This window comes from Molothrus aeneus, chromosome 13 (assembly GCF_037042795.1).
Source record: "Molothrus aeneus isolate 106 chromosome 13, BPBGC_Maene_1.0, whole genome shotgun sequence".
In the NCBI taxonomy this organism is placed as follows: domain Eukaryota; kingdom Metazoa; phylum Chordata; class Aves; order Passeriformes; family Icteridae; genus Molothrus; species Molothrus aeneus.
The window spans coordinates 2298421-2310862 of record NC_089658.1 but is presented as its reverse complement, the minus strand read 5'-3'; the positions used below and the strand labels follow the sequence as shown (position 1 = coordinate 2310862).

General features: G+C 43.0%; 1 protein-coding gene across 1 annotated transcript in view; it reads left to right on the top strand.

Annotated features, from left to right (window-relative positions):
- Nucleotides 1-12442, top strand: part of MYO9A (myosin IXA) — a 175142-nt gene that overhangs the window by 117695 nt on the left and 45005 nt on the right. Inside the window, exons 12-14 of the mRNA XM_066559101.1 lie at nt 8555-8676; nt 9681-9822; nt 10498-10693. Of these exons, the coding sequence (XP_066415198.1) occupies nt 8555-8676; nt 9681-9822; nt 10498-10693 (460 nt within the window). The remainder of the gene's footprint in view (nt 1-8554; nt 8677-9680; nt 9823-10497; nt 10694-12442) is intronic.

Sequence of the window (12442 nt, the reverse complement as noted above, 5' to 3'; positions counted from 1 at the left end):
ATGTCACTCAGTGCTCTGGGCTGGGGACGAGGTGGGGATCAGGCACAAGTTGAACTCAGTGGTCTGGGAGGTCTTTTCCAAGCTCAGTGATTCTGGGATCCATTGTCAGACCCTCAGAGCTTTGTCTTTTGTCCTTCCAGCATCTTTGAGTCCATGGATGTTGCATGGCTGGGACTGGGGGGCTTCATTTGCCACCCACTTGTGTCTGGGTTTCTCCAAATGATGAGCAGTAAATATATAAACATAGCATATAATGTGTGACCTGTAATAGGATATATCCTAATCTCTCATATTATTTATATATCCTCTGATACCATAAAATAGATTGAGTTGGAAGGGACCTAAAAGATCATCCAGCTACAGCTCTCCTCATATGGAATTTCTTAACCTTTAATTTATCCCTGATGCAGAGAAGTGCTGCATCTGGCAAGCCCACCCTTCATCCCATGCTCCTTGCTGTAACTCTCCAATTCACAGGTGCTTGCTCCCAGTGCCCTTATCCCTCGAGTGCCCCATGATCCCTTGAGCTTTTTTCCTCTCCTCTGAGCTCTTTTTCCAGGTAGATGATGTTTTCTGCTGATTGTGGTTCCTACTGAGAGATGTATTGGCTAAATAAATGCACAGACTGTGCCAGGGATACAAATTTTTTATTTATTAATGGTACAAGAAGAGTTTGGAGTGCCAGGACAAGGGGGAATGGCTTCCCACTGCCAGAGGGCAGGGTCAAATGGAATATTGGGAAGAAACTCTTCCCTGTAGGGTGGTGAGGCCCTGGCACAGGTTACCCAGAGCAGGTGTGGCTGCCCCATCCCTGGAAGTGTTCGAGGCCAGGTCAGACAGGGCTTGGAGCACCCTGGGCTGGTGGAAGGTGTCCACAAGATCTTGGAAACAGAAGATCTTTAGGGTCTCTTCCAGCCCAACCATTCTGTGTTTCTGTTGGTGGATTTTCATAGGACAGAGTTGTGCAATGTGACCTCTCCTCTTAAGCAAGATGATGAGCAGGAAATCTTTAAAAGCCTCTAAAGTACTTCAACCAACCTAAAAATGGTCCTATTGTGGCAGGACTGGAATCAGGAGTGTGTTAATTGACACAAGCATGGAGTGGAACTGGAAGGGAGATGTTCAGCCTCAAGGACCAGTCTGGTCCTCACATGACCACTGTGGAGGTTCCTTCTCTGATTTCCTAACTCTGATCCATCTTACAAGGTGCTGACAGATGCAGATAGAGATATTTCTTTTCCTCTTTTATTTTGATCACAAGAAATGAAAGGAATTGGTCCCCCAGCAGATCACACAGCAATGTTAAGCTCGTGCTTCTCCTGGCTGTGTAAGGGCAGCTTGGGAAGATGTTTCTGCAGAGGGAGCCCATGGGATCATGGCAATGTGTGTGCTGCCAGCTGAACCATGCAAACCCAATTCTGCCCATTTTGAGAGCAAAATATAATTTATGATTGAAACTCTGTTGCCACTGAAGTTCAGGGAGCTGATTTGAGCTCAGAGATGGATGGTTTGGAGCTGGCACATGATTTTCAGGGCTGAACCTGCTGGCTTAAAACACTTCCATGATGGAGAGTCCGAATTCCAATAAATTCAAATATGCCTTTGTACAGATTATGAGTGGATGAAACATCAGAATAAAATCAAATTCACGTGGCATTTGATGAGGAGCTGCTGAAATAGTCACCTGGAAGGAGAGAGAACTTCGGCTTCAAGGGAAGGCTCCTCAGCTCCCCTGCACTGCCTCATGTTGTCATGGACAGAGGGGGCCTTAAAAGCCTGTTTATAGCTCATGTACCCATAGAGAATGTGGTTAAGTATTTATAGTTGTTGTGTCTGTGAGCCCATGGTTAAAAACCATATGTGTTATATATTTATATTTATGTCTGTGTCTATAAATTCCTTTTCTACTGAAATGGAGAACAAACATAAAAATCCTCATTCCTAAATGAAACCATCAGCCTCAGCATCTTTTCCTGGAGGGATGTCGGGAACTCGAGGCATCCACCCCGTCTGCAGCACAAGCAGACTGAGGACCAGATATTGTTCTCAATCATTTAGGACCTTTCCACATCCCATGGATTTATGATATCAAACTCATTTGAATCATCAGTTTATGCTGGGATGATTCTGCTGGGCCTGGCTCACAGTGCCCATTTGCTGAATCAACAATTAATCCTTCATGGGATGGGCTCATTCCTGGATGGAGGAATCCTTAGGGCAGAGTTTCTCCCACACCTTGTTGCCATTTCCAGCTGTGGACTAATTTTCCCAAGCTCCCCAGGATGGATTTTAGGATGAACATGTGTCCATACATAGCCAGAAAAGAACCTTTTTGAAGTTTAGCTCCTTTAATTTTTATTTAACAACAACCCTTTTTAACATACGATACAAAAATATTTTGGGATTATTTTCAACAGGGGATTTGAGCTAGGAATGGAGAGAGATGTGGAAGGGGCGTCAATTCCTCGTTTCTCAAGCTTCAGTTTGCAAAGAAACTGAAGCTGAAGCAGATGGTGTTCAAGGCAAGAAGAGAGGAATTTCACACCCTTCTGTTTAGTCGGGAATTTTGATGCCAAATATATACATTTAGACATCCAAAAGTAGCTGCCTCTTGATCGTATGGCTCTGGATTTACACGAGTTTTTATGACAGGAGCTCGATGGGAAATGTTCCCACATGGAGTTACGCTGGGAAAAGGGATTTTTCAGTTGATTTCTCACTTTAATCTGGGAATTTTCATTGTGTAAACAAGGTTTTCCTATGCCTCAGTAGGGAAAAGCTGGAGTAGATAAACTCCTGGATCTGCTCTAGCTCTGCCTGGTGGGAGGAGGTGAATGAGTTGGTGGAGGTTTCTGCTGCTCTTGGGGGTTGTGAATCTTATTTTTGGGGCTGTTTCTCAATTCTCACTGTGACTAATGGCAATATCCCTGTGGGATAAGACATCTGCCTCCAGGGCACTGAAACACTGAGGGATTTTCAGGGCTTTTGGCTTGCAGGATGTGTGGATGGATGCCCAAAGCCCTCCAGACCTCTTTAAATCATGGGAAAATTTGTATCTTTGATATCCCATGATAGGGCAACAAATTTCACATATCATGGTAAAACCTTTATCTTTAGGAGGGACTTTTCACTACCTTTTGATTTGAACTTCCTAAACCCTGAGTTTTGTGCTTTTAGACAGATGGGGAATTTATTATGGTTTTAATTTATTTTTATCACATCTCCTGTTTCATTTAAGCTGCATTTCCTCTCCTCTGGAGCTTTTCAAGCCCCTTGTCCCCCCCTCCCCATCTCTGAACTTTGCCACATGATTTTGGGGAGCAGCAGCACCCAGGGACCATGTTACTCCAAAGAGAATTTAGATATTTTATTTAGATATCATATTTATCTCAGATATCATGTCTACATAAGTGGGAGTTTAAAAATTGTGTGTAACTTTTTCTCCTCTAACTGTGCTTTTTTTAGCATTTGGGTTTATTTACTGATGATTGTAGCTGGATACAGAGTAATTGATGATCATATGTAAAGCCATTTTCCTGCATCTCCCAAGATTTTGTTGGGCTTGTGGGTGTTTTATCCCACTCAGGATAAAGAAATCTTTAATTCCACCCTGGATTAGAGTGTTTTGGTTTGGTTTAGCACTGAAATAAAGTCCTGATAACAAAACTGGTCCAATGCTCCTGTAGAGATAACAGGACTTGGTTCTCAACAACTCCAACTATAAAATTACAGGATATTTCTGTTCCTGGCAGGAGGGTTGCCATCAGGCCTTGCAGCCCAGTTGGGAAGGTTTTCCTTATGCTCAGCATAAGGAAAAGTATGTTTTAATGTTAAATTCATTATTCTGTGCCATGGGCAGCGTTCATGCTCTGGGTCAGTGTAGGCAGGCAGAGCTACCCTTTAACAGAGCTTTAACAGTGCCCGCTTTCCTGGAGTTCCAGTAATTTTCCTGCTTTAAAATGTTGTATATTCTGCCCCATTCTGGTTGTTTGGTACCCCAGATTTTACATGCTGCTTTGCCTCAGCTAACACTGCAAGGGAGTAGAGATTTACTCTTATATTCCATGTGCATTTCAAACTCTGCATGCCCATTTTATATATTTTTTTAATATATTTGAACATCATAAACTGTGTTTTACTCAGATCCCTTCAGTGACCCCGTGCTGACATAGTGCCAATGTCTCTCTCCATGCTTAGGGCAGCAAAGCTGTTTCTGAATTCCCACTTGGGAAGCAGGAATCCCCTCATGGAGTCCATAGAGGTCACCTAGAGAGCAATCTGTAGCATCTCACCCAATAATTAAATGAAAATATGGAGCTGCTGGACTCTAAAAAAAAACCCCAATGTCTTTTTTCAGTTCTTTGCTCCATTTCTTTTGCCAAGTCTGGGAGCTCAGTGCTCTTCTCTCCAGTGAGCTTGCATTGCTCCACTTTCCAGCAGACCAGGTTTCAGGTGTCCAGGGATGGGAGGAGTAAATCTCACATTTTTATTGCAAGTAAGGATGCCAAAAAAGGGGCTCTGTGGACTTCACTGCACTAGAAACCTTTGCATAGTGGTGATGTCAACAATTTGGTTCCTAACGTAAAGATGATCTTCCAGGAATAGGACATTTGAATGTGCCTCTAAACATAACTTAGTTTTAAATCAATGTATAAATTTAAGCTGATTTTTAATTAACCTCCAGCTTGAGGCCTTTCTCTTTGAATGAAATTTGTTTCATGTTGTTTTTGTCTTGTGAAATGAAAGCATCCTGTTGTTTGAATGGAATTCCCTAATATTCCAGTACTCCAGGACCCTGCATCCATCAGAGGATGGCTTTGTGGTCATTCTCAGAGAATGAGGAATATTTTGGAGGTAGCTTTTCAGGATATCTCCTGAATTCTGCAGGAAGATGGTCATTAGAAGACAAATATAGGAATCACATGGAATATTAACAACTGCAATTTAATTAAGTTTAATAGACAGCAGTGCTTTTATTCTATAGCTTCTGTCTTTGTATGAACAATCTGCAGAGCAGCAAATACCCCAGAAATTACAGCAGACCATCCCAAAGCCATAGTTGAATGTCTTGAGCTTAGATCCTGAAGGCAACCAAACAAGGAACTGGAAAAATGCTAGGAAAAAAGGAATAAGGAGAACTTATTTCCATTTAAGCTTTGGAACAGTTGCTCTGGAATAGTTGCTGCTGCCTGTCTTGAAATGAGAGTAAATCTCTGAATTATTGTGGAAAAGGTTGTTTGTGGAGGACTTGAATCCCTCTTCTCATTTGGCCAGAGCAGGAACAGGTTGTGTTGGGGATGGGAGGGAGGGAAAAGAACCCCAGAGCCTGGGAGTGAGAGTTTCTAACCCAGCCCAGAGGGAAAAAAAGGAGCAAAGGAGGGAGAATTAGCCAAAATCCTGCAGCTGAAGGAAACTGTGCCAGGAGGGACCTGATGACCATCAGGTCTGTGGAACAGCTGAAAATGAGCCCAGAGAAGTAGAGACCTTGAACTCTGCTATTTTTTGGTCATTTACTTGACTATTTAAAAAAAACCTCCATATCTGGCATTGCTGATTAGTGCTGTTGCACTGATCTCAGCAGCAGTATAAATTTTTAGTGTGGCCAGAGGAGTTTCACAGCACATTTACTGTGCAGCTGCTGAATGTCCCATGTGGAATTATGGATATCTAGAGCCTTCTAGAGCAGAGCAATGGTTTCTCAGCTTAGATGTGTGCAGACATAAAGCTCTACATGATTTATGAGTTTTTGGGGGGCAAAAAATGTAAAGCCCCCAACAAGTACTTCAACAAAGAGTCAGGATAATAAATATACAAGTCTGGTAACACCCTCCTGTCTCCACTGAAATAATGCTGCTCTTGGCTCATCACACCAAGGTTTTATTGCTCTCTGCATGCTCCTGACCAGTCTTGAGCTGGCAAAGCTGGGCCTAATGGACCCTGCAGTGCATTAGGAGCTGTTGGAAGCAGGCAGCTGATGGATGGTGCTGACTCCCAGTGACTCTCAGGGAAATCCCTCAGGAGCAGCTCGTGCCTGCTCTGAAATACACAGCCTGTGATTGCTGCAGAGAAGCTTTTTCCTGCCTTGCAAAATGCCACGAGTTTTAATCAAATCTGTGATTTTTTTTGATTGCCTGTAATTCAGCAGGGCTTTGAGAATGTTGTTGTGAGGTTCTGCTGTGTCCTGCTTGCTCGGCAAGAATTGAAGGTAAAAGATTAAAAAGTAAAAGGAGAAGACAAAATTCATGATACAGAGTCATTCCTTATTTTCAGGAGTTGTTTCCCCAATGGGATGTTGTATATTTTGAATCCCAAAGGCTTTAGGGATATTAAAAACTCCTTCTAAGGCAGCACACATCTGTATTTGTCTGTACTGTTGTTGTAAGATTGTACAATGTCTCCAATAGTGAATTCAAGACCTTCTAGGGCTTGTTTTAGCAAAAATTTCCTTGTGAAATGTCTCAAAGCTCTTCAGACTCTTTATTTCTAAGAATATCTGTGGAGTTCATGTTAATTTTGGATGAGGACGTACATACTTTTTTTAAGTTGTTTGCTCATATTAAAAATAAAGGCAGAGGCAGCAATAATAATGAATATTGTTATTATTATTATTATTATTATTATTATTATTATTATTATTATTATTATTATTATTATTATTATTATTATTATTATTATTATTATTATTATTATTATAAGATGCATCCTATTAGGATTTTGAAACTTGTTTCCTTTTTATCTTCAATTCTGCCATCAAAATGTCCTGTGATAGAGAAGTAAAAGGCAGCTGGATCAGTAGCACTTTGGAGTAAGGTGCATGGTCCAGTATCTGTTTAGACAGTGAGACACAACTCCTCAAGCATATGATTAAAATTATGATTTTTAAACTCTACTTTTATTTGATGCCCTAAAACAATTTCTGCATAAGACTTCTTGAAGTAATCCAGTTGCAAGTGTGTCTCAGAGGAGATAACCTTTATAGGAGAGCAAGGGTTAGAACTATTTTGGTGGGAAATGAGAAGCTTTTTTGGCCTCAGCTTGAATTTCAGGGCAGATCCTCACATTTACTGTAGAGGGTGGTGGTTCTGCAGGTGCTGGAGCTGTGGCTTTGTATAGCTGGAGGTCTCTTTGTTGGCTCATATAGCACTGGCCATTAATAATGGGACATATGGAAGAGCAGAGCCCAGGGAAGCAGGAAAGGGAGGTTTGCTGCTTTTTCTGTGTAATTAATGTGTTGTACCACAATTTCTTTCCAGCAACTGAATACTAAATATTAATTGATGCAAACTGTGTGACACTTTGATGGGTGGGATGTTCCACATGCCCCAGCCACATGCACTGGGAACCCCAAAACCCCCAGATCCCAAAGTGTGGGAGGCAGGAGAATCTGCCCTTCTGCCCCATGCAGGTGAGACCCCACCTGCAGAGCTGCCTCCAGCCATGGCATCCAACATCAGAAAGATCTGGAGCTCCTGGAGAGAGCCCAGAGGAGACCATGGACATGTTCCAAGGGCTGGAGCCCCTCTGCTCTGGAGCCAGGCTGGGAGAGCTGGGGCTGCTCACCTGGACAAGAGAAGGATCCAGGGAACCCTCAGAGCCCTGCCAGGGCCTGAAGGGGCTCCAGGAGAGCTGGAGAGGGATTGGGGACAAGGGATGGAGGAACAGGACACAGGGAATGGCTTCCACTGCCAGAGGGCAGGGATGGGTGGGATATTGGGGAGAAATTGATCTCTGTGTGTCACCATAGGACACGAAACAACACGATGTGCACATGCTGCTGTTCTCAAGGTAAAAAGGGGAACTTTATTTTCTGACTCCAACATTTATAGATTTTTAAAAGTGACAGTGGATTGGAGGGTGAAAGTGCCACCTCTCCAATGACACTGGACAAACCAACAGTCCAGCAAATTTCTCCTCCTCCATAAAAGATTGCAAAACAATCAGTTATTTACAGAAAGTGTGTGAGAAAGTTCATTACAAGAATGTAAACATCAGAAGGCTTAGAAAATCTTAAAAAATCAGGGCAACACCTGTGAGAGTGGTGAGGCCTTGGCACAGGTTGTCCAGAGAAGCTGTGGCTGCCCCATCCCTGGAAGTGTTCAAGGTGAGGTTGGATGAGCATGGAGCAAGCTGAGCTAATGGAAGTTGTTGCTGCCCATGGCAGGGGGTGGAACAAGAAGAGCTTTGAGGTCTCTTCCAGCCCCAGCTGTGCTGTGATTTAGAAGCCATCCAGGAAAAGGAAAGGGGGAGTCCACACACACTGGATGTCCTTGGCAGGCTGGGACTCCCACACAACCACCCCATGTCCAAACAAATGTCTGGTGCATCTGAAATTGGGAAGTGCTCTGTGGTTCACTTTGTTTCAGGTTGTTCCAGGGGTTCTTTATTCTTTTTTTTGGAATCACAGAAAGCATTGATGGAATATTTACAGGAGAGATGTCCGTTTTGGTAAACGGTGTATCAGTTTCCACAAAACTCTTTGGATTTTGTCTTTTATTTTTGCTTGCACCAAATCATCATTATGTCATCTGTGGGTTGGTTTTGTTTTTTTTTTTAGGAGGAATATAGAGCAGAAGGAATTAGCTGGCACAACATTGACTACATAGACAACTCCAGCTGCATCAACCTGATCAGCAAGAAGCCAACGGGGCTGCTCCATCTGCTGGATGAGGAAAGCAAGTGAGTAGGAAAATGCTGGCTTTGGACATGAGATTTGTTTTTCAGCTAAAATGTGTTTATCCTTCTGTTTTCTGAAAAAAACCCAACTTCCCAGAAAGGTGCTAATAGCTCGCTGGGCTGATTGGTGTTTCTAAGTGTTGTTTTTGAGGTGGCAACACACAGAGTGGAGAATCAGCCAGCTGAGAAAAAGCCTTAAAAATAATAATTAAAATTCCTTTCAAGAATTTCTTTCATTGAAAGGAAAAGGTTTCCTTTGCTTCTCTCTTCATTTCTTTCCCTGTCTCTTGGGGTGTGACAATGTGAAGGTGCTGAATCCAAGTGCATGAGTTCAAGCAGGATGTGTAGGTGCTGTTATTGAGATACAAGGTGGATTTATCAATTTACTGATAAAAATTGAACCAGAGTGAAGTGAGGGCACTTGTCCATAGGGGCTGTATTTCCACAGGGTTTCATGGGCATCAAGGACTTAGCTCAGATTTGCATCCTTGATTGCATCCATCTGTCTCAGGATAAGTTCTTGGGGGAACATGTGGCTCCTAGGGCTCCCTTGGTGTGGAAATGTTGGAGCAGAACAGTTCTCCCATTGGATGCTTGTGCCAGTTTCCTCCATGTAAAAGGCAGGGAAAGTCCTGGTGGTTTTTGCTGAGGTCACCTCAGATCCATGTGGCCAGGGGCACGAGGTCTTCTCCCACCATTTGCCTTGGGGGTTACTCCCCCACTTCTTGTCTCATTGACAAGAGACCAGCAATGATGCTCTCCCAGTGATATTGTACTGGAATAAAACAACCTAAATTGGGTAAAGTTGTGAAATAGATCCCCATGCTGCAGATTGCCATGAAGTTTGAGGATGGAGGGTTGGCTTTCTCTTACCAAGAGGCTCTGCTGAAGCAGACACAGAAGTGGAAGCTCAGAAGATCTCTGTTTTCCCTTTCATGGACATGAAAGAAGTGGAAAAGTTTTCCTGTTAGGTTTGCAGCTTCTTCCTTTCAATTCTCTCCACTCAGTTTTCCTCAAGCCACAAACCAGACACTTCTGGACAAATTCAAGCGTCAACACGAAGGGAACTCCTACATTGAATTCCCAGCAGTGATGGAGCCAGCTTTCATCATCAAACACTACGCGGGCAAAGTGAAGTACGGAGTCAAGGTCTGTCACCCAGCTGCTCCCCAGCAGTTGCTTTCATCTATATCTGGGATTGGGAAGGAAAGCCCCAGAGGCTCCACAGAGATGTTTCGGATAGGACTTGGCCCAAGAATAGGGGAGGGTCAGGAGAGAAGTGTTTGGGGAAATGAAAAGGTAGTAGGGACAGGGTCTTCCTATTCTCCTTCACGTGAACATTTTGGGAAGAATTTAGAGTTCAGTGCTACACCCCAACAATGAGTTGAAATTGGGTGGCATTTCTGGGCTTGGTTTGTGTAGAAAACCCAGTGTTTTCCTCATCATTAGCCACTTTTAATACAGGTTATGTGTCCTTAGGTCTCCACGTCTCACTGCCACAGGTACTTTCTGGAATCCCACGTGAATTATTCCAAAGTTGACCCCATTTCTATTCATGCCAGTTATGAGCAGAAGGAATTCCACTGTGAGAAATAGCCTTGGGATTTGCAGCTGCAAATCTCTCATTGTGTTTCTGATGCAATAAATGCACATGACGAGCATCAGAGATGATGATCATAAAGATCTGGTATGGGAGCAGGAGAGAAAACAGAAACAGAATTCAATAATTGTGCTGGCCCAGAGATATCCTAGAAGATCCTACCTTTAATATCATGTGGGTATTGTTTATTTTCCTCTTTCCTCCTCCTCCTCCTCCTTCCCTAGGATTTCCGGGAGAAGAACACGGATCACATGCGGCCGGACATTGTGGCGCTGCTGCGGAGCAGCAGGAACGCCTTCATCTGTGGCATGATCGGGGTTGATCCCGTGGCTGTGTTCCGCTGGGCCGTGCTGAGGGCCTTCTTCAGGGCCATGGTCGCCTTCAGGGAGGCTGGGAAGCGATACGTGGAGAAGAAAACTGGTATGTGTGCCCATCACCTGGGCCTGGAGCCTGGTTTTCAGCAGCAGTTTGGGTCTAATGTGTTATTACCCTGTTTTAACTAGCCTGACTTATTAGGAGTTTTGAATCTATTCGAAAATTTGTTGAATTAACAAGTAGATTTTTTGCAAAAGTCACATTTAAAGGTACATTTGGATTTTAATGTATCATAAGGAAATATTTTTATTTTACTGCTTTAATTTTTCATTTTTGTAGGATGCCTGGATAGAAAAACACAAGTCATTCAAACAGAGACGTACAAATTATCCAGCAAAAAAAGCAAATTATTTTTGTAATAATTCTTGAACTCTTAGTTACATCTGGAAACAAAAAAAGGCAATTAATCTTCCTATGATTTTCCAAGCTGTTCACCCTTTCAGCTGCAGGAGAGCATGTCTCTTGTCTAGCAAAATTCATGGCTTTGCAGTCATCCAGAACCACGGATCACAGGGGCATTAAATTAAAGGAAAGTGATGGTGCATCATCATGCTGTGGCAGGCAAGACCTGGCTGTGCTTTTAGACCATTTCTCGGCGTAAAGCAATTTCAGAAAGACGGGTACAAGCTATTACTGTTCATTTCTGGGCACAAGAGGGCTTGAAATCCGTGATGGAATTAGAGCCTCAGCAGGGAAAATGTCAGCTGGGTTAAAATTAAAGGCAGAGCTGCACCATGAATTACTTTGTAATCAGTGAGGTTTGCATGGTGGAGAGTGAGGGAGCCTGGGACAAGGAGCATAGGGAGGCAACTTCTGTTCAAGCAGAAAGAATAATTTTTTTGGGAGCAAATCCCAGGAAGAGCAGCAGGCAAAAAATCAACTTTCAGGTCTTGAGGTTCTTCCTCTGACACCTCCTGAATGTGATGTAAGAGAAGAGCTGATTCTCATGAGCCTGGCTCTGTCTGGCACATCAAGGCAGCATTTTTGGACAGAGTAAGCAAAGAGGGAGATGGCAGAGGTGATTGTCTTTGGGAGAAAGGCCACTCCAAAGAGATGGCTTCCAAAATCCATCTTTGCATTTTCATCTTGCATAAACCCCAGGCTAAACTCAAATGAGATAATCCAGAATATTTAAAAAATCATTCAATCTCAGGAAGTAAGAGCTGATTTCAAGCCCTGCTTCGCTTTCTGTGTCTCTGGCAGCTGGTCCTGCACACTGCTGTGCTCGTCTCCTTGCTCCTGCTTTTCAGGCCAGAGTTTGTAGCAGTAACTTGCTTATGTCTCTCTTTCTATATATATCTGTATCAATAAACAGATATGATTATAGATATATATGTAACTAGATGAGACCAGGAAGTCTTGAGACAATTCTGAGACTCTGAGATTCTTGTATCACCTTCTCTTTCCATACCAAAATTTACTAATACATGGTGATGGCTGAATTTCTAAACCTTCTCATGGTGCTACTCGAGTATCTGTCCATGTCCTTTAGCCTGTATTCAGATGGCATTGGGCTTTGTACCCTCTGAGCTTGAGTCAAAGAAAAAACAAACCCCTCAAAAAGCTGGATAAGACTTATCTTGAACTTAGCAACAATCCTCAGATTATTTCTACCCTAAATTTTTATGTGCATCAAATTGGGAAAAAGTCATGAGAAAGTCTCCATTATACAGGCAGCACTACTGGGAGGTGATTACCTAAATCTGAATTCCATACTGAAATACATCTTATCTGTGGGAAAAACTTAACCTACAAGCAGAGGCAGAGCTGGGATCACTGTCCTTGCTCTCTTTG